This window comes from Dichomitus squalens (genome assembly GCF_000275845.1).
Source record: "Dichomitus squalens LYAD-421 SS1 unplaced genomic scaffold DICSQscaffold_3, whole genome shotgun sequence".
In the NCBI taxonomy this organism is placed as follows: domain Eukaryota; kingdom Fungi; phylum Basidiomycota; class Agaricomycetes; order Polyporales; family Polyporaceae; genus Dichomitus; species Dichomitus squalens.
Window position 1 is genome coordinate 1,561,035 of NW_006766885.1, and position 23,320 is coordinate 1,584,354.

General features: G+C 58.1%; 6 protein-coding genes and 1 non-coding gene across 7 annotated transcripts; 3 read left to right on the forward strand and 4 right to left on the reverse strand.

The window, feature by feature from the left end:
* Nucleotides 1-693: 693 nt before the first annotated feature.
* DICSQDRAFT_t29 lies at nucleotides 694-773 on the reverse strand. Its single transcript has one exon. It is a non-coding gene; the product is annotated as a tRNA-Gln (tRNA).
* Nucleotides 774-878: 105 nt separating this feature from the next.
* Nucleotides 879-3,132, forward strand: DICSQDRAFT_152680 (uncharacterized protein; the record flags this gene model as incomplete). The annotated part of the gene is made up of 8 exons (XM_007362060.1): nucleotides 879-1,165; nucleotides 1,244-1,736; nucleotides 1,791-1,831; nucleotides 1,890-2,159; nucleotides 2,213-2,279; nucleotides 2,355-2,439; nucleotides 2,538-2,654; nucleotides 2,800-3,132. The coding sequence occupies 8 exons, from the start codon at nucleotides 879-881 to the stop codon at nucleotides 2,976-2,978; spliced, it is 1,539 nt and encodes a 512-aa protein (XP_007362122.1). The 3' UTR covers nucleotides 2,979-3,132.
* Nucleotides 3,133-3,798: 666 nt separating this feature from the next.
* Nucleotides 3,799-10,973, reverse strand: DICSQDRAFT_79718 (RhoGAP-domain-containing protein). The gene is made up of 10 exons (XM_007362061.1): nucleotides 10,658-10,973; nucleotides 8,529-8,991; nucleotides 6,403-8,451; nucleotides 6,028-6,320; nucleotides 5,335-5,966; nucleotides 5,151-5,258; nucleotides 4,983-5,096; nucleotides 4,602-4,929; nucleotides 4,481-4,542; nucleotides 3,799-4,427 (listed from the first exon to the last, which is right to left on the reverse strand). The coding sequence occupies exons 1-10, from the start codon at nucleotides 10,813-10,815 to the stop codon at nucleotides 4,303-4,305; spliced, it is 4,332 nt and encodes a 1,443-aa protein (XP_007362123.1). The 5' UTR covers nucleotides 10,816-10,973; the 3' UTR covers nucleotides 3,799-4,302.
* Nucleotides 10,974-12,517: 1,544 nt separating this feature from the next.
* DICSQDRAFT_79722 (NLI interacting factor) lies at nucleotides 12,518-15,865 on the reverse strand. Its single transcript, XM_007362062.1, has 8 exons — nucleotides 15,833-15,865; nucleotides 14,744-15,784; nucleotides 14,578-14,682; nucleotides 14,365-14,514; nucleotides 14,205-14,303; nucleotides 13,244-14,150; nucleotides 13,106-13,174; nucleotides 12,518-13,040 (listed from the first exon to the last, which is right to left on the reverse strand). Exons 2-6 carry the CDS (start codon nucleotides 14,774-14,776, stop codon nucleotides 13,944-13,946), a joined length of 594 nt encoding a protein of 197 aa, XP_007362124.1. The 5' UTR covers nucleotides 14,777-15,784; nucleotides 15,833-15,865; the 3' UTR covers nucleotides 12,518-13,040; nucleotides 13,106-13,174; nucleotides 13,244-13,943.
* A 580-nt stretch (nucleotides 15,866-16,445) lies between these two features.
* On the reverse strand, nucleotides 16,446-16,908 carry DICSQDRAFT_152683 (uncharacterized protein). Its single transcript, XM_007362063.1, has one exon. The coding sequence runs from the start codon at nucleotides 16,873-16,875 to the stop codon at nucleotides 16,582-16,584; it is 294 nt and encodes a 97-aa protein (XP_007362125.1). The 5' UTR covers nucleotides 16,876-16,908; the 3' UTR covers nucleotides 16,446-16,581.
* Nucleotides 16,909-17,674: 766 nt separating this feature from the next.
* On the forward strand, nucleotides 17,675-20,655 carry DICSQDRAFT_133109 (PTPLA-domain-containing protein). The gene is made up of 6 exons (XM_007362064.1): nucleotides 17,675-18,013; nucleotides 18,105-18,872; nucleotides 18,932-19,311; nucleotides 19,384-19,657; nucleotides 19,762-20,260; nucleotides 20,327-20,655. Exons 2-5 carry the CDS (start codon nucleotides 18,818-18,820, stop codon nucleotides 19,851-19,853), a joined length of 801 nt encoding a protein of 266 aa, XP_007362126.1. The 5' UTR covers nucleotides 17,675-18,013; nucleotides 18,105-18,817; the 3' UTR covers nucleotides 19,854-20,260; nucleotides 20,327-20,655.
* A 1,308-nt stretch (nucleotides 20,656-21,963) lies between these two features.
* Nucleotides 21,964-23,258, forward strand: DICSQDRAFT_166509 (uncharacterized protein; the record flags this gene model as incomplete). The annotated part of the gene is made up of 4 exons (XM_007362065.1): nucleotides 21,964-21,980; nucleotides 22,667-23,000; nucleotides 23,030-23,170; nucleotides 23,226-23,258. The coding sequence occupies 4 exons, from the start codon at nucleotides 21,964-21,966 to the stop codon at nucleotides 23,256-23,258; spliced, it is 525 nt and encodes a 174-aa protein (XP_007362127.1).
* Between the last annotated feature and the right edge of the window lie 62 nt (nucleotides 23,259-23,320).

Sequence of the window (23,320 nt, forward strand, 5' to 3'; positions counted from 1 at the left end):
GAAACTTGTTGAGCGTCGCTCTCAAGACACGTTATGAGTTGTTGGCTAGCCCGCTCTCTGTCGTTGATCAGACACCGGCGGGGCTGTGATGACATTTTCTTTGCGACGGAAAGTAACAGCATCGCTTCGAAATGCCGAGAGACAGGGCGGCATTTTGAGGCCCGGAGATCCATGCTCCGCATAATTCAGGCTCACGAGAGGCCATTGGTCCGTTGAAATGTTATGTCGACCCGATGAATGCAGTTGTCGAGCAATTGAAGGCTTGTCTGTCAGTGTCAGTACGTCGTGGAAGCGGTGAACTCACAGATGCCATAGTGGTTTTCAGTCTGACTGCCAGCGGTCTTGATATCGTATACCACGTGCCAGTACTGTTGGTGTTTGACAGCTACTAGTATGGAGTCTTGCGTGCAAGAGTCTTACTCAATCATAAAGGCGAATTTGCTCAGCTCAATGGAAGTCAAAATCTCGGCCTGGAGCCTGTACTGAGGCAGAAGGCCAGAAGACAAGTCTCGACCAATGAACCCCCTCCCTCCAAAAGTTTGAAACATGGTCTCTAAGACGCAATGAGCGCATCAGCCGATAGTGCGACAGTTCAAGAACAGCTAGATGAGGCGAGAACGATGAGGATGGGAGAACGGTAGCGTCTTGTAAACGTAGCCAGGACAAAATGAAGGTCACAGGAAGACAAGCGCAAGGCGCTACCAGGGCTCGAACCTGGGTTTTGGGAACACTGAAGTCAGAATCCCAAGTGATAACCACTACACTATAGCGCCACCGCTCAATATTTTCATTATGGCCACCATGTCCTCTTCCGCCCACATCTCAGGGAGTACGACGAAACTCCGGGTTCATAGCCTACTGATTCTCCGGACTGAGCCATGAATCCTCCACATATACTCATTGCTCGCAACTCCAGGGGCCCCAATACTCATAATCCATCTGCTTCTCTCAGCTCCCCCACTGAGACTCATGCAGCCGCGGCCGGAATATTCAGATCTGCAGGCTCCCCGTCCTGGTATTTCGAGGAGTACGAGTCCGACGGAATGACATCCTCCCTCAGCACCAACGGCGACATGGATGATCCCATAGAGATTGACGAGACCTTCACCCTTACCAGTAAGTTCCCCGGAAATGTCAAAATCGTTGTCGAGTCCACAACCTTCTGGTGCGCACCCTCACAATCTCATCTCCGAGCGCCGAGTCCGGAGCTGAAACGTCGTCCGTCTACTTTGTCACCATAAAGGGCACACAAGGAGATTCTATACTTTGCCTCGGCATTCTTCCAGGCCGCCCTCTCTGGAGGGTGGGCTGAGACGGAGAAGGAGTCTGGTCGGCCGCAGTCCGTGTCCTCAGTCATCACTATCTCCCAACCACCCGTTGTTCCTGGTTCCAAGCCTGACCTTGAGACCCATTCCGAGATCACCTTCGCGCCCATGGATCCTGATATGGACCCGGACGAGCTTGACCTGGACATCGATATCAGCGATAGCGACGCCAGTGACGCGGAGGCAAGCACGGAAGACAAGACGCGAGCACGCGAGGACAGTCTGAGCAAGCTGGAGAAGTCGAACCCCACAACACCAACAAGCCCGTCGGAGAAGGCGAAAGCCAAGGCGCCAGATATAGACGGGAATACTGCAGGTCCTTCCACGCTTAGAAGGACGCGGCTGTTCAAACGGCAGGTTCCAGAAAAGGAGAAACGTCCAGACGCTATCATCGTGCTCAAGGAGGAGAAGGTGCGCGCCGTATGCAGTCATCTCTAGCGTTGATCCATTCAAGGGCTCCTGCAGGCAAGCACCTTCCACGACTTCCTCAAATACGTATATCCGCAGTAAGCGTTGTCTCTGTTACCATAGCCACTCCCCGTCTCACAATGACCCTGCGTGCAGCCTCGTGTGCACTATTACATGGAACAACGTTGAGGGCCTCATGAATATCTCACATAAGCTGCACGTCTCCGCGTTGCAGAACGAGTGCCTCACGTTCCTTCTCACCCATGCCGCGGGTCGTCCGATCAAAGCTATGCGCATAGCGGAGCTGTTTGATGAAGAGGAGCTCTATCGTGAGTCGAGCAGGTTTGTTCTAGACAACCCCGGTGGCTGGTCGGAAGAGGAGCTTGGGACGCTGAGTCAAGCAACATTACTCAAGCTTGAGAAGAGGTCTGTCCCGCGGTACGCTTCCTCGTTACCCGAATATTGACGTGACGATACAGGCGAACGTGGTTCCTAGAACGAGTACTCAAACTTGGGCTGGTCCAAATCGCTAAGGAGTACCAATGCGTACGCACCGGTGTCCCACATCGTCAAGACAGAGCATGTAACTAATGCGTCCGATCTGGATCTCCTTCCATGCAGTGCTTGTCATGTCCAGATTCAGCGAACTGTGCTCGTCTTCTCGACGAGAAGTGGAAACAAGCCTACCAGGCCGTCTTCCGCTTTGGTAAGTCGCCATCTCTCACATTGACGTCGGGCGAGACACCCGCTTGTCAGGTAGCAGCTGAACGTCCGAACGCTTATCGCAATGCTCCGCGCACGTAGGACCCTGCCAACCGTCAATGGTGTTCCGCTACCTCCGCACGCTCGAAGGCGTCAGCCCCCCGCTCTCGCTCACTCATCTCAGTTGCCAGACGACCGCGAAGGCATTCGTCGCCACACGTACGTCGCTCTTTCCTCACTTGCCTCGTTCGCTCGTCTTAATTCACATGTCCTTGCGAAACACCTGCCTGTCACGTATGACAATGACTATTGAACTGATCGCCGCTCGCCAACGCCGCCCTCTGCCACCCGCTGCATACGCCAGTGTTCGACCGCATGTTCTCCCTTGGGGTACGTGGCAGCGGGACAGACACCGCACCGCTGGGCGCGCGCGTCGCCGCAGTCGCTGGCAGTGCGACGTCCGGGCCCCGTCGTCACTTCCTATACTGCTCCCTCCACGGCGATACCAACCAGCGCAGCAAGCGCTCTCGCGAGCAGTCGTGAGGGTACGCGGCCGCCACGGGGGCCCACCGCCTCGGGAGTGTGTATCTTTCTTCCATCCTCGACTTGCTATGTCTGTGCTTTCTTGCTATTCATACGCTCTATCTCTCTCGCACATGTGTATCTATCTTATTCTGTGTCACCTTGTGTCGATCAGACGCCTTGCGCATTGTAATGCAATCACTTATCAGGATGACTTCAGAAGGTGACGAGACTTGCTGCGGCCGGTCATGGACTACGCGCATGTCCCCTTGCCCGTGAAGGCGGTGCTAGTGGTAATCCAAAGAGGCGAACGCCAATATGGAACACTCATGATTATAGGTTCTTCCCGTCACGGGAATGTATCCCGCATTGTCCTGCGTTTCGTCTTCCTTGCATTTACCATTAGTTCTGTCCAAGGACCAACTTTTCTTTCTCCTTCTGACCACGACCGGACGTAACCTATGGCTAGCGACCTTGGTGTAGGCTCGTACAGTGTGGGTAGCCTAAAGCCTGGACACCCCTAAGTGGTAGGCACCCGAGAATCCTGTGGCTGCGACTTTATGTTTATGTGTACTGTCTGACGAATTTCCGACTTCGGAAGGGGAGACAGACGACTGCAAGACATTCTCGGGTGCTGATACTTCGATGATTTTATTTCCAGGTTGGGCCATCGTTCGACTCATTTTTCGGTTTTCTCCCCACCCCCCCCCCCCCCCATAGGCCTCATGGCTCAACTGTGAACGCAAATCAAGGCACAGTAGGCTAGACTCTGAATTATCATGACACCTCAAGCCATTCTGGTAAATGTATCATAGGGGTCCGGAGTTACGATGGTATACAGATTGATAAGAGCTCGGGTATAGATACTGTGCCACGCATGGGATGCTGATGTCGTATAGGCGGGGGAGGGCTCGGGCTCGGTGGGCCCTAAGGGAATACTATGGTGAGGGTAAACGAGGGGGCACGGCTACTGTTGCTCATAGGGCGGGTGTGGAGATAATAACAACAATGCGATGCGTCGGAAGACGGGCGCAAGGAAGACGTAAGACGACAAGTACCGTTCCATGCCAATCCACTGCAGAGAAACCACCGACGGAGATGCATAGTAAAATGGCATGTGATGGGCGAATAATCAAGTAAGGGGTAAACGAGATAGAGAAGGCCGAATAAGAACGGGAATGAGGGAATAGAACTTTTGGTACAAGATGCGATGCGCGGTGAAGGTTCTACAGGGATACAACCACACTGGACCAGCGTGCATTGAACATGAGATGGAGAGATGCGAGATGATGAACAAATACGTAATAATGAGGGATATGAAGAGACATGACGACCCTGAGGTTTATCACTGCGTCGGGAGTTGTGAATCGAAGACTCGCTGCGCGTTCTCAATAAGCCATTCGACGCAGAGGGCTTTGCCTGCCATGTCACTGAACTCGGCAGCGGGATCGGGCGAACGCATGAGCGTTGCTATGGAAGGTTGTCAGATACTTGGACAGAGAAACGCATGCGAATCGGCTTACGTCCAAAGACGACACCGAGATTCCTTGCATGCATGAGGTTGCGCTCGCTGCGTTCACATACCCTATACCGCAGCTGATTAGTACAATGAACTTTGGGAGCGGATATGGGGATAAGACTAACCGGTTCAAGTGAAGCATTAGCGCTCTAAGGGTGTAATAATGCTCCGCGGGCAGGTCGTGAATGAGGTCGGTGAACGTGGTAGCCTTGATGACAGGATCGCGTATAGTAGATGCGCTTATGAACTTGTCGTGAAGCGCGAACGTCAGGAGCGGGTTTGGAAGTGCGCGGAAGTATGCCTTAAGCACGGAGGTGACGCTGCATATGTCGTTAAAACGATCTGAATCGCGAAGATCGAATGCCGCGTATTCGCCACGCTCGAACAGCTGGGTAATCATCTTTGACTGGCCAGAGCCGCCTGTCTTGCGGTAGATACCCTCATACTCGAGAGCTATGGCCTCGTGTTCAGCACCAGGAGGATAACAGTAAACAGTAGCAACGTACCAATGTTGTCCACAGCATCGATACATTTCTCGACAATGACAGGAACCATTCGTTCCTCATCCTTGGAGTCAGCATGGACCTGCTCAATGAGATCACGGCCAAACATAGACGGTGCTGCAAAAATTCGTCAAGATCAATTGCATGTGGGCTGACAATCAATCCACTCACGCAGTGGAGCAAGAGGTGCCTGTGACTCGTCCCGTGAAGCCAGTGTCTGTTGCGTGCACGCCAGGTTCACATTATGGATGCAACGAGTGTGCACCGCAATGCTACAGTCTATAACGCGCCGTGTCATGATCCATGTCAGAACCAGTTCAAACCCGATGCGCCACAAGTGAGGATAACAACTCACTATTGCACCGGAGCTGCGATCCCCACATCTTATCACCGCAGTGGTCGCACCTCGCAACCCTCAGCACGGACACTTGCTGGAAGACGTGCTCCGTCCGCCACTTAGCCTTGCCCGTGTCCACACCATTCGTGAGGGCAATATTCTCCTTGGGGGCCTTCGACCCGGGCCATTTGATGAACCGCGGCTTGGCCTGCTGCTGCACGGGAGTGTCCTGCACATCCGGCTTCGTGATCTTAATGAACTTGGTGTCGGACCCTTCCTCAGAGAGCGCAAGCGTCGTGGACGATACGGAGTTATTGAGCATGGGCGGCGACCTTGCGCGCTCGAACGAGTTGTTCTGGCGTTCCTGCAAGACCCCCTCCTCCTTGGCGACCCCACCCTGCTCCAGACGACGTTGATACTGTGAGTTGAGCTGCGCGAGCTCCTCGTTCCGCTTGTTGAGCACGGTCGTCTCCTCCAAGATGGCGTCTCGCGAAGCTTGAAGCTCCGCGATTTCGCGTTGAAGGCTTTCGCGCTGCTCGTTCAATGGGATGAGCTCGTGCTGATACTGGACCTTGATGTTATCAAAGCGCATCGACAGGCCTCGGGTCAACGAAGCCCCTCCTTCTTCGCTGTCAATAACGGTAGAGGAGCTGCAGTGATCAAACACACGTAAATCTCTGCTGGCATCATGGAAGTCAAGAGAGGACGCACCTGCGGGAAGCGGAGAGCTGTTCGACTTCGGCGAGTGTCATGTCGCGTTCGACCTTTAGCTTGGAGAGGTCGCGTTCCAGAGTGGACATCTGGTCAGTCCTCTCTTGTGCAAGCTGCCTCTGCGCCTCCTGGCGTTTGGAGTCGCCAGTGATCGCGGTCAGGCGTACAGCCTGGCCCGACAACAGGACACGCAACCGTGTCACCTCGGCCTCGGCATCCCGTCGCGCCTTCAGCTCGCGGTCGTACTCGGTCTGCGCAACCGTCAAGCCATCCATGTATTGCTTGCTAGCCCGCTGCGATGCGACGCCACGACACGTATATCAGCCCCCCTAAACTTCACCTCCGCGGCAACCGAGCAAATCAACGCCGACTCACCTTCACGCCATCTAGGCTCTGCTTTAGGCCCGCGTACTCGTTCATCTGCCGGTCGAACACATTCAGTAGGCTCTGGACCAAGCCTACGTCAAGCGTCACCTGGGCCGCGCCTCGCTCGGACGCAGCGGTCACCGCCTCATGCAGCCGCCACCGCAACGCCTCCGCATTGTCGCTCGGCGCAGTGACAGTGATGCGCGCCAGCCCGTTCCCGTTCGCCCCATTGACAGGTGCACCGCGCGAAGCGTTCGAGTCCACTCTCTGATGTCCGCCCCGCCGCCCAATGCTCAGAGGGGGCGTCCCAGCGCGACCGTTCGACTCCAGTCGCGCGCGGTCCCGGTCGATCGACCCACGTGGCCTGTCGAAGTAGTCGTGCTCGGATGACGACGACGACGAGCTCACCGCGCCGTTCCTGTCCACGCGCCTCACCGGCGTCTCGTCCGTCGAGTGGTCCGCAGAGCCCAGTACCGTAATGTCGCTCTTCGGCGTCGTCGGCGCGCCAGCCGAGTCCGGCGGAGTGAGGCTGACGTCGGCCTTGAGCTGGCCTCCGTCCTTTTCCTTCTCCTTGCCCGACGCAGTGGAAACCGCCGCCACCGCCTTGTTGAAGTAGTCGTCGAAGTCACCCGGGCCCATGGATATCCGGATCGGAGGCAGCGCGGGCGCGATGTACGTCGCGATGGACGTGCGTTCCACAGGCGAAGACTCGGACGTGCGCTCCACCGGCGACGACTCGGGCGTGCCCTCGCTCCCGCCGTACGCGGGCGTCGAGCTCCGTCCCGGAACGTCCACGCGCAGGTCGTTCGGCCGCCTCGGAAGCTCCTTCGGCGGGAGCGACGGCGGGCGGGAGGGCACGTGCCCGTCGCTCGAGTGGTCCTGCTCCGACTCCGTGTCCGTCCCGCTCTCGATCCCGTGCGGGACGTCGACGAAGTGCGCAGGCGACGGCGGGACCGAGCCGCCGCTCCCGCGCTTCTTCTCGGGGGTCCCGTCCCACTCGCCCTTGCGCGCGCGGAAGTTGCTCCCGTTGAGGTTCAGTTCCGGGGGCCTGCGCTGGTCTGGGCTGGGAATCGGGCTGCGCTGAAGAACAAGGTTCGAGGGGGACACTGCCTCGAGAGCCTCGAACGACGACGGGATTCCAAGGCTCGTCGAGCGCGCGGGCATGCGGTCGAGGTTGAGCGTGGGCCGCGGCTGCGGGGCACGTGTGGACCCTGCCTCGGGCAGGTACGCACTCGATGACGCAGAGCGCGCTCGTCCTGCAGCGTTACGTGACGCGTCGTGGTCGTACGGGTTGCGGCCATTAGGTGGGGAGATGGGCGACTCTTGGTAGTCGCTGTCGGAGGGGTCGGGCGAGAAAGAGTTGAAGTAGTCACGGAGGGGAGAGTTGGGCCGGGGAGAATCACGGCCTCGCAGGCTAGAGGTGTTGATAGGAGGCGTGTTGTTCGAGTACGAACGTTTGTAGTCTGTCGGGGCACCGTTCTGGCTCGTGTTCAGCGATGCGCTGCTCGCGACCTGGCGGAGGACGTTCAACGGGCGGACGCTGGCGTCGAAACTCTTGCGCTTGTTGAGGTTGGCGTTGTCTCCAGTGGGCACCGAGAGCGTCTGCATGTTCGACGTTGGCGACGAGCGGTAGTGGTCGATGGGCGAGCTGGCAGCAGAGCTTCCAGCGGTGGACGGGCGACCGGCGTTTACGTTGACGCGCGTCATGGAAGGCGAGGATGGCAACCCGATGAACATCCCCGAATGGCGTTTCGACAGAGGCCCGGAAGGCCTGTCCACAGGCGATCCTAGAAGGCCGTGCGATGACGACGGGCCTGACGGCGATGCTGCAGCGGCCTGCTCCTGCTGTCGATGGTGCGACTCGGGAGCGACGAGGTTGGTGAGTATCGACCCCCGCCGTGCACCTGCTGAAGAGGGCCCGGACGAGTGGCTGTCCACCGACCCGGGCACGCGGTACGAGCTCGACCGCGAGAGGCTTCCATTGTACTGAGACGTGTCAGGGGACGACCCCTCGCCAGAGGTGGCTCGCGAGTTCGGCCGTCCTTGTTCGTCGACGCCCTGCGCAAACAACACACCGCCAGTTGAGTCTCGTGCGCGCTTCGCACGCAGTTATATGCGTAACAGAAACCACTTACTGTGTTCGCAGGGCGACCATGCTGGCCTTCTCGGGAGTCTCTACCATTCACGCTCCCGCTGGACGTGCCAGAAGGCGGCGGCGGCGGCGCCTGTTGTTGCTGTTTCTGTGGTTGTTGCTCCTGCTGCTGGGCCGCCCGCTCCTGCTTGCTAGCCTGGTGCCTCCTGCTCCTCGCGACGCGTTCGTTATGGCAATTCATGCAGTAGATGCCCTTGCGCGTCTTGGCGAACACGAGCTCGTCGATCCGGTTCTGGCACACCTTGCACTTGAAGCAGTGCGCGTGGTACGAGTCGTCCCCGGTCATGATCGCCTCGTCGAGGATCGGCTGCTGGCAGACCGAGCAGCTGTACGAGCAGTTCGCGCAGATCGGCGACCCGTCCGAGAGCAGGAGGAGGTTCGTGTCCGCCGTCACCTGGTTCCCGCATTTTGCGCACTTGAAGCAGTCGACGTGGAAGAAGGATTGTCTGGAGGACGCGATCGCCGAGGTCAGCATCGAACACACGTATTCAGAAGATACCGAGGATGGGTGTAAAAACGAAGCAACAGGGGGCTGAAGATAAGCAAGGAAAGAAGGTTCTCAGAACCACTGCAGGGCGAAGGCGGTCCACGCCGCTGTACATAGCGCTCCTAACGGCTCCGTACTTATCACGACGCCAGACGCGTTTCCAGACGCCAACTCGACTCTCCTCACGGAGGATGTTGGGCCCGGTCCACATAGCCCGACTTCACAAGGAATGTTGTAGCAAGGAAGGACCGCCACCCGACGTTACGCAGTAATGCAATCAAGAAGGCTAGGCACGGAAGGTTGTTTGGGAGACAGACGGATTGAATGTTCTGGGGATGATGATGGATGACATTGGTGCGATACGCGAGAGAAGGCGGCACCGACCTGCGTCGATCGTGCATCTGTCCAACATTACCCAGAAGAAGCAGCCGCGCCGCCACTGCTGCTACGAGGAGCCGCCGCGGAGTCCCCTTGCGTAACATGCAGATGCAAGTTTGTTCGTTCGCACTTGCAGGCTCCCAGCAAGATAGACGCATGTCGTTCAACTAATGGAGACCGGGGACCCAGGCTGCCCCCTTACATCTAGACGTGCGATGGCGCGCTTTATGCACAGACGGGTTGCACCACTCCTGAGGCTTGACGGCGAGCGCAATATTCGGAGGCCAGGCCTTCGACAACCCTCGCCGAGCGCCCGAATCGTACGAAGAGCTGAGTTAAGCGCATAGATCACGGAGGTAGCCAGCAGGAATGTGGGTGTGTGACTGGATACGACAGTGAATCACAGTGACCGCCGACCACAACCCTAATCGAAGCCTCTTACACACGATGCTGAAGAAGCTGCGGCTTGGCCTCAAGCGACGCACCTCCTCTACCGCGCGAGGAATCTCAGGACAGCACGGCGCGAGAACACCAAGCGCGTTGCACGCGCGAGGGCCCATGACAACCGCTAACACGATGTCTCGCAGCCAAATATCCCGTGAGCGATATGAGCGTACGCCGTCGGATCTTCCCAGCCACACTGCTGCTGCGTCTCCACCATGGGGAGGGGGGGGGGAGATAGAGAATGGGTCCCAGCTCCATCTCCGCGTTCGGCGAAGACCACGTCTCTGTCGAAGAGGGCGCACACAAGGAACCCGAACAGGCCTCTGCCCCGGACACACCGGGGAGTGATTGCCAAGAGGAGCGGGAGCATGCGGGACGTGGGCGAGCAGGGCAATGCGCATCATAGCCGTAGCCCGAAAGTTCTGCACCAGCAATGATCCAAGGAAACGCGCCTTGAGAAGAGTTACCGCCCAGATGCACACTCCCCAGCCGGATCTGAGCGGGCGGACAGGAACAAGAAAAGGGGGAGATGCGTAGAAGGCTGCTTGGCCCCTCCGATGACAGGCGACAATCCCAAAGAGAATATCAGAGATATGTCAGAAGAGACTGTCCGACATCCCAGGACAATTCTGAAGAGACTGCCAGGTGTCGTATGCAGAGTCCAGGGAGCGCATCGCGGCCGGTCTGGTTGATAAGACATCGAAACGGGGCGGGGGCCCAGAAACCCGACGCAATGAAAGTGACGAAGGGGCGACACGAAGAATGGAAGTGAAATGAACGAGAAGCGGGGATACGGCACTCACCCGAAAGCAACAACCACACCTCCGTTTTCATCCACGACCGACTTCTTGCAGCCCGGGCAGAACCTGTCCTCAGTAATGAACGTCTGTCCCGGCTGGCTCTCCGCAGTCACGTAGTCGGTCATCGGGGCTGGTTGGGGTGGTTGGAGGGCTGCAAGCATCGAACGCGAGCAGGCGGAGTCACGGGAGGGGGATATAGGGGCAGACGCGAGAGTCTAGGAAGTATCCAAGAAAGTGAAGCTTAGCGAGACGTCTAGGCAGCCCAGAGGGAAGAGCAGCGCAGTCCAGGAGGCCAAAGAGAGCGCAGGTGGGCGACGGCGTCCCAGGCAAGTCGGAGGAGAAGGTGGAAGTGGGGAGGACAGGCTGCCCAGAGCCTGTGGTCGGGAGATGGAGACAAGGAGAAGAAGTGGGCGCTGTAGACACTGCAGCGTCGCTGGATGGGGACAAGTCGACTCGTCCAACTCTCGTCCAACTCATCCCATCATCACACAGGCGCCCGCCCTCACGGGCGCCCGTACTACTTTGCACCCAAACGCACTCTAAGTCTCCCCTTCCCGCCCTCTCACGCCATTCGACAGCGTGTCCCGTTCTCAACCGACGGTCCTCACCCACCCTCCTCTTTACGTCTCTCCCGCCGGCGACGATAATCAAATCAACTGGCTGCAATCGCCATGTTCCTGCGTAGCGCCGAACGAGCACTAGAGTGATCTCGTCACTGCCACACACCCAACGCTTCCCAAGACTTCATCAGCGTATCAGACCAAAGTCCGGACTTCTAGCCACGCCTTTGCCCAACTGTTGCTATGGCGGTTCTTTGTCCCGCTGCGCGCGGCTGGCGTGCCCAGGCCGTGGCCCCTGTTGCATGCTGCGGTGTGCACCCCCGGTGTCCATGATGTGCGCCAACTCTATGTAACGGCACCGGCGAGACCCCCACAGACCGTGCCCCTGTCTTGCAACGTGTACGCATCCACTCCCGCCGGGAGCACTCCCGCTCCACTCGTGCGTGATCAAGATAGCGACTGTGCACGCTCAGGCACCGCAGCCCCGTCGGCGTTATCGAATTGCCAGAGAACGGTCAGCTCGTCCATGCCCGATGTGTGCTGATCGGCCATATGGATGCCGATTTTGTATATCGTCTAACGAACTCTCGCGCTACCGCCGCAAGTCGCGCACGATGGGCGACTGCTCGTCTATCTTCAACAACACCCCCTGACTTGAGAGCTGCGTTACCCATCGAGGATGATTCAACACATGCTGAGCAATAGCATACATCCTACCCTGTCGTCAGCCTATAGCTATAACCCAATAATGTCGCTTTGTGTACCACCTTCCTGGCCACGATGGGTGGTCGCCGTATACGATAGTAAACGAGCTTAACGAAATCGTTTCAGAGGGGTCCGTATAATCATTCACGATGCATATGTAAAGCTGCTATTCGTCTCTCGCGTACGCTTTCACCCTAAGGCGGTCACGCTTACACATCCGCTATCAATCTCTCAACAGTTCGACGACCGAATCACTAACAATCGGAGTAACCATCAACAAAACACGGACGCGATCGCAAGGTCTCACTGAGGCAACAGTAGACATAACCACAAATGAATCTGAGATCTGGCCGAAGGCGAAGCCTTACGCAATCCTACATGGAGGTGTTACTGAGCAGCGGCAGACGACCAAGCGACTGACATAGTCTGCATGCTCAACGACTGGTAGTGAAGGTGGACGATAGGGCTGAACGTTGCTTGAATACGGATACGGAATGCCTCCCCCACTCCTCGGAGCACCGTTCACTACCCTACCTGCCTTTGAAGCTTTCACAATAACACTCTAGACCTCTCGCGGTCGCGGTAAAGCGGTGGATAGAAAAGTCATCGCAGTCATATATATTCGTCGTAAGGAAACACTGTGGCGGCATGAGACCGGTCGGTGACGGTGCACTTTTATTCATGTACGCACTCACACCAGCCCGGAGCCCCTGCGCCTCGTCAGCACCAGCAGGTCATGCATCGAGTCAAAAAATAGTGCAGGAAAAACGAAAAGAACGCAACGGGTAGACGAGAACAAATAACGAGCCAGGGTCCGCGCACGAGGGTGAACATCAACAATATGAGATCCGGGATATGCAGAACATACAGATACGACGCCCAGCGGTAAATACGTGCACGTGGAGAAGGAGGTCGTCCGGGGCGCGATTAGACGAAAGACGAAGAGATAGCTATGAATCCGTGTGTGCGAGTGGACAGAAGGGAAGACGCGCAGGTCCCAGGGAGAAAAGTGCAAAGACAGAACGAGGACTATCGAACGCGGAACAGACAACACGAGACCAGGCAGGGAAGAAACAACGAGCGTGGAGGACTCCTCGCCGAATACGAGGTGGCGTGACGTGCTGTGAGAGTATGTACAGTGAGCACGAACGACAACGAGCGGAAGGAGAGACAAGTAGACACGAACGCGAACACAAACACGAGCACGAGCCAGAACCGCGATCAACAACGCGGTGAAACGCGCCAAGTGGGCTGACTACGAGAAGGCGAGGAGACGAGATTAGCGGCGGGCCCGACACGGAAACGAACGGAAGCGGGTACGAACGGAGATAAGATGAGGGATGGCAGGGCTGACCTGACCTGGATAACTTGGGTTTGGGCATGTCCATGGTGGGGAGGGCATGAGGGAGGGGCGCCGGTGTGGGATGGTTAGAGAAATTCCACAACTGGGTTGGGAGAGAGCAGGGTGCATCGTCATGGACGTCTGATGAATGTATTTTGCGATAAGGGTTTGCCTGGAGAATGTGACTGAGGACTATGATAGAGGACGGGGGGTAGCGTGCACCATAACAAGCATTGCGGGATTGCGTGGGTATACGAAAGCTGGATGAGGAAGCGACTGCGTATGTACGGACGGAAGATGACAACCACAAAACAAACTGGCGACGATAGGGACACGGGACGAGGATGCAGGGAAGAACGGGAGGTTACGGGTCCATAAGCCGGAATTAGGTGTGAGATAGGCATAGACGACACGGGTCGGAGAATCTGGCGGAGCCGCGACGGGACAGCGGGGTAGGATCTGGGTGCAAACACGAGGCGGCGCGCCGTGTGCGCCTGCGCTTCGAACCGTCGGAGGTTATGTTGAGCGTGGACGGATGAGATCGCATCAACGTTTGCACTGACTACGATGTGACATAGACAGCATGAGTGCATAGACAGACATGGGAAACAGCGCAGTGCGGCGGGCGGAAGAGAGCCCATCTCATGATTGCAGCCGCTCAGCATTACATCCGCGCCTCGTGTCATAGGCCACCATCAAGCACGCCGCGAACATCATCCACCTCGCTCAGATCAGCGAGGAACGGGCAGAGATCCGTCAGCTCCGTATCGTGCGGATCATTGAACCATGAAGACACTGGGACGGCGTTATTGGGGTGGAAGATGTACGACGCAGGCGAGTTGTCGATAATGATGGTATCTGCGATCGGCCGCCCCAGTTGCGAGAGATCCTGGTAAAAGAATGAGCACACGCCGTGAGGGAACGGACGGAATAAGTGTGTTACCTTGACGTAATTCCCTCTATGGTTGTAACAACTTTCTCGGAACAATCTGTGAGAAACAACACGGTGGATGTCCAATTTGTCCAGCACAGGATCAGCGTACTGTGGACAAAACCATGAGAAATGCACGCCGAAGAGAAGCAATACAACCGTTTAGACGAACCTTGCTGAGACTTGCTGTGAAGACGACGACCTCATAGATCTCGCCCATTTTCTTCAAGAAGTTGTCAACGCCTGGTCGCTTGATCACGTAGACGTTGTGCCAGTGATACTCAATCTCAACGGGCACTACGTAGTCCGCTTGTTGAATGGACTGCATCACGTTAAAAGATATCAATCGAGAATCCTACCCGATGCCAGAACAAATCCGACATACCTTGAAGCTACTATGCACCAGTGTCTCGTCGAGATCAAGCACGAGGCATTTACGACCGGCGTGTTTGGGAGATATTGGGGGAAGCAATGGTTGCGGAACGCCATTCTGGTGATACACGCGTGTTGGACTGCCGTCATGGCAGAAGACGAAGCGGGCGGTGACTCACCGGTCCTATGGGTATCCCAGCACCCCCCTGCATGATGAGCCTCTCCTCTTCGTCCTCGACCTCGTCCACGGGCGTGCCCTCCTCCAAGTCATCCTCCTCCGTAAAGCTCGTCGACCCGTCGCTCTCGTGGTCGATCTCCCGCGAATTTCTCCTCGACCGGTTGTGTATGCTCTCGTCCCCTACCGAACCCGGCGGCTGCACCGCGCCCGACGTCACGCCCTCGGTCTCCTCCAGCGGCAGCGTCTTCGTGGGGGTCGGGGGCACGAGCACGCTCGGGTCCTCGGACTGTGGGGGCACGTCGATCGGCTGCAGCGGCGGTGGGATTTCAGGCTGGGCCGTAGGCGCCTGGGCGTCATCCGGCGGCGTCGACGCTGCCGCGGCTGGTTCCTGGGGTGCTGGGGGCAGGTCCTCTGCCTCCTTCGCCGCCTGCTTCTCCCTCAACGCCGCCGCCGTCGCCACGTTCGTTTTCGACGGCGCGGCGGGCGCCGTGGCCTTCTCGTCGAGGTCGACGGGGTGTGCGCGGGACGACGGGCCCACGCAGGGGACGAGCACCTTCAGGAGTTTCGAGAGGAGGCTGCCCTTCGTGCGGCGGGCGCGGGCGCCGTCCGCCTGGTCGGCGGCAGTGGTGGACGTGTGCGCGCCGTCGGAGACGGACTTGCTTGCGTCCTTGCGGGGGGAGCTCTTGAACGTCTGCGTGCCGGTCTGCTCGCTCTCGAGCGAGCCCTTCTCTTTGCGGGCGGTGCCGTTCTCGTCCGTCTTCTCGTTGGCGGTGGGTATGGACTCCGCAGAGCGCACGGCGGCCGGCGGCGAGGGCGCCGGGGCCTGCCCTGCGCTGTCTGCGGGTTGGGGTGGGGGAGGGGGTTGGGGCTGAGGCTGGGGATGCTGAGGGGTCTCGGTGTGCTCTGACGAGCTAGCGTTTCCGTTTCCGTTTCCGTTCCCTACGTCTGCTTCGCCTGCGGGGCTATCCTTTTCACTGGAGCTGCGTCCCTCTGCAGGCTGGGCACTCGGTGGCTCTGCCGCGACTTCCTTCCCCTTCTCGGACTGCTGGCGATGAGACAGCAGCGACGATAGGGAGAAGCGGGCACGTACCTGGGTACCTGTCACATCCGGAGAGGCTGCAGTGGCCATGAGGGTGGGCAGCTCTACAGGGGGACGGAGGTATGAGGGAGAACAACGACAGAGCTCGAAGTCGACAGCGACCCGACGCGTTGCACGCTCCCCCGTGGGAACTCATATCCTCTTCGGGCCTTCTTCTCCCTCTCTTGGCTCTCTTCGGGCGGCTCGGGCCTCTGCCCGGTCCTCTGCGCCCTACACGTTTCTACACAACTGCTACACGCCAATTGTGCTCTTTCATTTTCTCGACAGATACCCACACCGGCACCACACAATAGACATGCATAGAAGCGAAGACGGGGATTTCCCGCAAATGAATCACACCGCACACTACCACATTGTACCCCACGCCTCGCTTGCAATTGGACGACAGAAAAGGAATCTGAGCCATAGGAAATGCTCATCAATGAAAAGGTAAACTCGTAGAGAAATCATGCAGCTTACTAGAAGAGAATGATCGTGTTCAAGAAGTCGCCGCAACGTGAACAGATTAGCCTCAGATACGGTGTCATGCATGGCCATATGATGTATGGCGACTGCAAGCCACCTGCAATGGCAATGACACATGGGGATCTCCGTAGTGAATGGCTGAACCGAGCGGAGAAGTGCGCAACCGTCGCGGATACCGTGCCCGACGAAGAAGGTAAATTGTCGGTTAGTGTGATGCTTACGACACGGCGCAAGGGTGTGGCTTCATGCCTGTCCGAGTGAATCGCCGCAGTAGACTATAAAAGTGGTCCCTCCAAGCCATCGGCAAATCGACGGCTGGTCCGAGAGGTCAATTGAACGCATTCTTCTGCACTGTGGCTGGCTGCCGTTCCGCACAAGTCCCACGAGGACGGACAGGAGCTGCATTGAGGTCTGTATACATTAATCGCCGGAGACCTCCGTAGCTGTCGGAGATCAAGAAGGTCAACTCTCTTCAGTTCGATGCACAAGACATGGTGCATCCAGAGACTGGAGGTGAGCCGAGGCCGTAAGTTTTGATCGCCCTCAGCTGATGGCAGTCCTAGGCTCATTGCGCATACTTGATCATGTACGAGGAGAGTTTGAGAAACGGGCCTCGGAGTGATCGGCATGTTTGAGGGAGACACTGATCGGAGGCGGGTGGGTACTGACTGACACATCGGACACTATGTAGATGAGTACGGGATACGCGATGGACGCGGGCTACACAAGAGGGACAGTTCCCGGCATATGACGAGGATTGTACAAGCCTGGTTTGTCATCGCACGGACGGTGGAGGATGTTCCTTCTCAGAGTCTGCAGACGGGAATCCTTCCTCGCGCAATTGGGAAGGCGTCGGAGCAAAGGCAGCAGACCGCACGGCCGGGATGCGAACGACTCGGTACGAGAAGAAGCGAGACAGGACGAGGCTGGAGAGGACATGGCCAAGCAAGCCGGATCGGCGTGACGAGAGGGGGAGGGACGGTCACGTGTGACCCCCCGAAGGGGCAAAGGAGAACGAACTCCGCCACGCGAGGATTTCTTACTAATACACTCGACGATTGTCTACAGCCCGCGTGTTGCAAGCCCATGTTAAGCCACCCACCCCCCGCGTACCAGCAGCCCCCGCCCTCCCAGCAGCAGCCACAGCAGGCGCAGCCCCCGCCCCGCCCCCGCCCCAGACTGCAGACCCGAATGCCCTCCATCACTCCCCGCCCCAGCCACAACCACCGGGCACCTTCCAAACCCTCCGTCTCCGCGACGACCCTCCCTCCGTGACCCAGCCCGCCCCCGCCCATCACGCAAGCGCAAATCCCCCGCGACAGCCTCGGCAGACAACGCGCCCCCTCCCCCGCCCCCGCCCGGGCCCCCAAATCCCTCCGCGATGCACCAGCACCCGCCCCCCGGCACCATCCAACCACATGCGCTCCCACCCCCGCACATGCTCATGCACCCGCCCCCGCACATGGCCGGCCATCCAATGCCACATCCATACGCTCCGTACCCGCCCCCGCCTGGTGATTTTTCCCCGGGAGGCATGCCACCACATCCCGGGGCGCCGCCCCCTGGCCACCCCGGCGGCCCACCACCTCAACAACAGCAGGAGCAGCCCCGATCCGGCAGCTCGTCCGGCGGACGGACGCTTAGCCAGAGCAAGCGAGCCGAGCAGAACAGGAAGGCCCAGCGCGCGTTCCGAGAGCGAAGAGATCAGTGCGTCTTACCTCCGTGCTCCCCCGTTTTCTGCGTTTTGCTGACTACATGCGCGTCCCTCCATCCGTGTGTCTCCCCACTCGCTCCACAGACACGTCAAAACGCTCGAGTCGCGTTCGCAGCTGCTCGACGCCGCGCTCGCGTCTGCGGACGAGGCGAACCGTCGGTGGGAAGAGTGCCGTACGATCGTCGATCAGCTCCGGATCGAGAACGCGACCTTGCGCGCGACGCTGCAGGCCACGCAGGCTCAGCTGATGGCTCTCAACCCCAACGCCAACATCCCGATTCCCGACCATGCAGGCATCGTTAACGGCTCGAACGGCGCGCCCCAGACACAACCTCCGCCAGAGCAGGCTCAACAGGCGCCTGCGGGGAACGATCCTGAGAGGAACGGACAGGGTGCAGCTGCGGGAGATGGGCAGGAGAGGAAGTGACGACCGGAGGCGGCTTGTCTTGCGGATTACCTCTCGGCGGAGCGGTGCGAGGCGTGTCCTCTGTCTCCTGGAAGCCTTCGACCCCTTTATACTCTGATTATTCTCGTATGTCATTGTGCGAGCTTCTCCCTCCCGTCCTGCACTGTAGCTACCCGATTGTACCATACATTTTTCAACTGGTCTGGGGCTTCGTTGGTCGTCCAATTTGCGGTCGGCGTCTGAGACCCCAACGTGAAGAATTGCCGATCGGCAGACGGGCCATCCACAGCCGCCCCGCATTGACGCGCACGCTGTAGAGTGTCAGACGGACTTGCGCGTGCTGGTGAGCTGGTGCGAGACACCGTTCCTCTGACGACCTCCACGACTCGTTATGGCCCAAATCGAAGAATATAAGGAGCCCAAAGCTCAGGCAAAGAAGAGACGAGGTGTGTTGAGTCGAATGAACGTATCGAACGCGTCGACTGACACGTCCTATGCACGGCAGGCCCTCCGCCCCTCGTGAAATACTACCTCGTCCTTTACAACGTGCTCTCCACCGTCGGCTGGGCCTACATCCTTTTCATCACCGCCAATGTAGTCTTCAACCTCGACGGGAAGCACTCCACTGTCCCCCGTGCGCCCGGCGCAGCGACGCTCCAGCGGAAGATCGAGAATGCGCTCCCGGAGGTCCTCGTGCCCGTCATCAGGCGGGCGTCGCGTGCGTTCGCAGAGGTAGGGGCGCAGACGGCGTTCGTGCAGAGCTTCGCTGCGCTGGAGGTGCTCCACGTCCTGCTGGGATGGGTGCGAAGCCCGCTCGTCACGACGCTCATCCAGGTCGGGAGCAGGCTCTACCTCGTCTGGGGCATCGCGGACCTCTTCCCCAAGGTACGTCCTCCCCCGCTCCCGCTTCTTCATATCTATCTAACATGCCCACTCTCATCCCCTCCTGCCCTCCAGGAAACGCACACGAACCCGCTCTACGCGTCCATGGTGCTCTCCTGGTCGCTCACCGAGGTCGTCCGCTACTCCTTCTACGCCTCATCCCTCCTCGGCGCCGAGCCCGCGCCCCTCGTCTGGCTCCGCTACACGCTCTTCTACGTCCTCTACCCGACCGGCGCGTCCTCGGAGGCGTTCCTCATGTACGCGACCCTCCCGCACCCCGCGTTCGGCGCGGGCTGGGACTCGCTCCGTGTGTACGTCCGCGGCTTCCTGTTCGCGGTGTGGTGGCCTGGTACGTACCCCCTTGCTTGTATGCGTCCGCCGTCGCGCCGGCCCTTTGCGCCCGGTCGGGACTGTGCGGATGTACGCGCTGCTCTTGCTGAGCTTCGTTGCTAGGGCTGTATGTGATGTACACGCATATGATCAAGCAGCGGCGCAAGGTGCTCGGGGGCGGCGGCCCGGCCGGGCCCAAAGTGAAGCGCTCGTGAACCGCGAGACGCTGTACAAGGTCGCTCTTGAAGAGCTGAAGGAGTGCGGTTACGACGTCTGGCCCAAGCTCGAGTCCTTCATCAGCTCAGGAGGCACGCACAGCAGGCCTGCAGAAGAGAAGAAGAAGCCGGCCGTGAATCCCGCTGTCGTGCTGTAGAGTGGTGCCCCATATGCTGCTGGGTTGGATTTCGCGCTCACGGGAGTGTGCGTGGTGATATCTCATGCGCACGCTATGTTATGGATACTCCGATGCTTATCATAATTAGCCACCTTCTATTCTATGGCTTGGCGCTCCCGACTTTTGTCCCATAGGCGGTGTGTACGCTCGCGCGAGGCTCGGCGGATCTCACACACGGCCCCACAACACCCACTCGCCATAGGATTCGTGCTTGATGGTAGGTCTCATCTGGACTGCAGATATACATTTTACACAGGAACAGGGATACGGAAACGACTATAAGCACAGACGTACATCTGCCGATCGCGCTGCGGACTCGGGACCGAAGCGGGGCTTCACAGCGACGTCGGAATTGGCACCGGCACGTCCGCCTTGCTGTCCACATCGAGTGCCACGACAAACCGACTAACAAGGTTGTACCCACCCACCGTCGCGACGGCGTCAACCATCTGCTTATCGTTCAGGAACTTGTGCAGGCTGTTGAACACCGTCTGGGGCACTTGCACCGACTTTGTCATGAAGTCGGCGAAGACCATTGCTGCGTTCAGCTCAGGTGTGAGTGAGGAATTCGGTATGTGCGCCGAGGCAAAGGCGGGCGTGAGCCGGATCTCGCGCAGCTGGATGAGGGTCAGGCCGACGCTCGCGCCGACCGGCCCGTGTTGAAGCCTGTCGGCCCGGAGATCATCAGCGAGGTCAGGAACAAGGAATCTCTTTCCTCGAGGGTCGGGGAAGTAGACATACCAAACGTAAGCCGCGTTGTTCAGGACACCTGTGCGCAAGATCTATCATTTACGCGCACGTCGGTGCCCAGTTCATCCAGAACGAGTGAAGAAAGGTAAGCTCGCGCATGGTGGCCGGTAGGGAGTTGTTGTCGCGGATGACGCCGAAGAAGTCATTCCAGCTGGATGCGACGCCCTCATCTTGGAGTCTACGAGACCCTTCAGCCGAAAGCCCGCGCATCCACTCCCGAGAGGACCTACAAGACTCCGTCTAGATCCAACGGCGTTCCATTGACGCGCCTCTGGCGGATAGCATCTGCGACCTGTAATCAGGCGTCAGTGCACTCGCATCCTTGGCGGAGCTGATTCGACCTACGGCATCCGTCCCGGGAGGAGGGAAGACGTACGGGACACGGGCTGGTAAGTTGTCATCCCGCTTCACAGCGGTGCGCTCCGTGGCGATGACCAAGTTCGCGAGCGCGGTGAAAACGAAGAACGAGAATGCGAGCCTAGTCGAGACCATCTTGAGGGCGACTATTGTAGGCCGTTGCAGCTCGAGACTCGGAGTCGAGTGCTGTCCTGCTACCCGTCAAAAGCTGGGGGTTTACACTATATCCTTCCTACCGTTGCTACTTAATGCACATCGTTGTGCGTCTGACGGCAGCCTTCTTTCAACCTCCCAGGGTAGGGAGGCCCGAGTTCTTCCGGAGCTCGGCATGTGACAGAAGTTAGCATATATGTCGATGTTTGGAAGGCGCGATGCGCAGCATGCGACTATGTACCATATGGGATTCCCTACAGCTTACTCGCGACGACCGAGCTTGATGGGAGTAATTTGTCATGTCAATATTTGTTGTCGCAGGCTCCCTGCTTACAAGACAGGACGAGTATGATGGTCGCATGCCCTAATGGTGCCGCCTTCTTCCTCTTGGGGAATGGGAGGTTGTGTTCATTTCATGGGCTGCGGAACATGAAACAGGCTTGCGAGTGGCGCGATGTGCAGCGCGCACCGACATCGCGCTGGTTTGCATCTTCACCACGCACCATGAGTATCATTCTCGCTGATGCTGAGGAATCGGGGAGGTTGCGATAATATAGCGCACAGGAAACGAAAGTGAGGCGATGGAGTCTCGCTTCCCCGAGCTAGTGCACGTGTCAGCTCATCCGTGTTTAGCCTTATGGCATGTCTGACTGCAGCCTCGCGTCTACTGCATGTCTTCGACTCCCGCGTGAGTATCGTGGTACTGACCTGATGCCCTCGATACTAATACTCTGGTTGACCCAAGTCACTTGAAATTTGAAGCTGTGACTAAAACTAAATCACTCGACATCATATACTGGTACTACTTGGTCTTTCGTTACCCATCGACATCTCAGCTAAATTGCTTTCTACCAGCTCTCACAAGTCCTCACCATCGACTGCACGAGACGAGGTGCATTCCCTCCAACCAACGTCTTTTCCTCTCGTCAAGCACAAGATTCCACATGAGACGGACCCAGACGCATTTGTCTATCTGCTCACTTTCCACGCTTCGTGGTGGTTTTGTGCATACTCCAGATACCTTTGCACCAGCGACATCTATCATTGTGGTCGGTTTTCGTGCTGACCAAGGCCCTGGACAGCGAGAGAAGACTAATCCATATGAGAGCAATAACATAACCGAATCTCCTTCAATCCTTCGCTCGCCCGCGTTCTGACTCGCCAGTTGGATAGGCTAATTTGTCTAGTGGGCTCTTCAACTCGCCTCTCCCACACGTCAAGCCATGCTCGTTCCCCTACTGCCTTTCCATCACGGTCCTATTCCTCCTGTTCCGACCCGGGCGAATATACCGGTCCAACAAAGACTTCCGACGTGCAACACGGCATCCTGCGAAACCTCCCAATCCACGCTTGGTCCCACGAAGCATCGCGTAGGACGACGGAGTATCATACTCCCTCCAAAGCTACCTCTCACATCGAAATCGTGACATGGAACGTTGACTTCAAGGGACAAGTCGCCGCTGCCGGTCGAGTGTCCTGCATACTCGACCACCTCAGAGACGTCGTGCTCGAAAACGAGCTGCAGTCGGCTGTGATCCTACTACAGGAACTGAATCAGTTCAGCTTCGCCAGTGTTCTCGAGCACAGCTGGGTGCGAAAGCATTTCGCCATTACTCCTCCTGACACGAAGAGCTGGCCCTGGCCGCCTCGGTACGGCATTTCCACACTTGTCTCGCGCCAGCTGCAGGTCGGAGTAGCCTACAACGAGGTATGTAAACCTCTTACGACAACGCTCAGATGCTGCATTTCCGCAAGACTGTCATGGGCCGCACTGCGGTGTTCGTCGACGTGTCGCTGCAGCTGTCAGGCGATGAACCTAACTACGCCAAACAAGTCATCCGCATCGCGAATACTCACCTGGAGTCACTCTCGGACGAGGTGCGTTTTCGCCCGATCCAACTGCGCGCGACTGCGGACCTCCTGCGTGCTCCAGGAGTACATGCCGGAGTGGTGGGAGGCGACATGAACATGGTCCTTCCTGTGGACCAAGACATACACGTCGCCGCTGGGCTGGGTGATGCGGGCACG

Bases quoted from the DNA above. Each gene is read 5' to 3' on its own strand.
- DICSQDRAFT_152683 (XM_007362063.1), bottom strand. From the start codon at position 16,875: ATGAGCCTAGGACTGCCATCAGCTGAGGGCGATCAAAACTTACGGCCT.
- DICSQDRAFT_133109 (XM_007362064.1), top strand. From the start codon at position 18,818: ATGGCCCAAATCGAAGAATATAAGGAGCCCAAAGCTCAGGCAAAGAAG. The intron at 18,873-18,931 runs GTGTGTTGAGTC...TATGCACGGCAG, and splicing joins TCAGGCAAAGAAGAGACGAG to GCCCTCCGCCCCTCGTGAAA. The intron at 19,312-19,383 runs GTACGTCCTCCC...CCTGCCCTCCAG, and splicing joins TCGCGGACCTCTTCCCCAAG to GAAACGCACACGAACCCGCT.
- DICSQDRAFT_79722 (XM_007362062.1), bottom strand. From the start codon at position 14,776: ATGCAGGGGGGTGCTGGGATACCCATAGGACCG. The intron at 14,683-14,743 runs GTGAGTCACCGC...GTGTATCACCAG, and splicing joins CTGGGATACCCATAGGACCG to AATGGCGTTCCGCAACCATT. The intron at 14,304-14,364 runs GTTCGTCTAAAC...TTTTGTCCACAG, and splicing joins TCACAGCAAGTCTCAGCAAG to TACGCTGATCCTGTGCTGGA.
- DICSQDRAFT_79718 (XM_007362061.1), bottom strand. From the start codon at position 10,815: ATGCTTGCAGCCCTCCAACCACCCCAACCAGCCCCGATGACCGACTAC. The intron at 8,452-8,528 runs GTAAGTGGTTTC...TTGTTTGCGCAG, and splicing joins ATGGTCGCCCTGCGAACACA to GGCGTCGACGAACAAGGACG. The intron at 4,428-4,480 runs GTAAGCCGATTC...AACCTTCCATAG, and splicing joins TCTCGGTGTCGTCTTTGGAC to CAACGCTCATGCGTTCGCCC.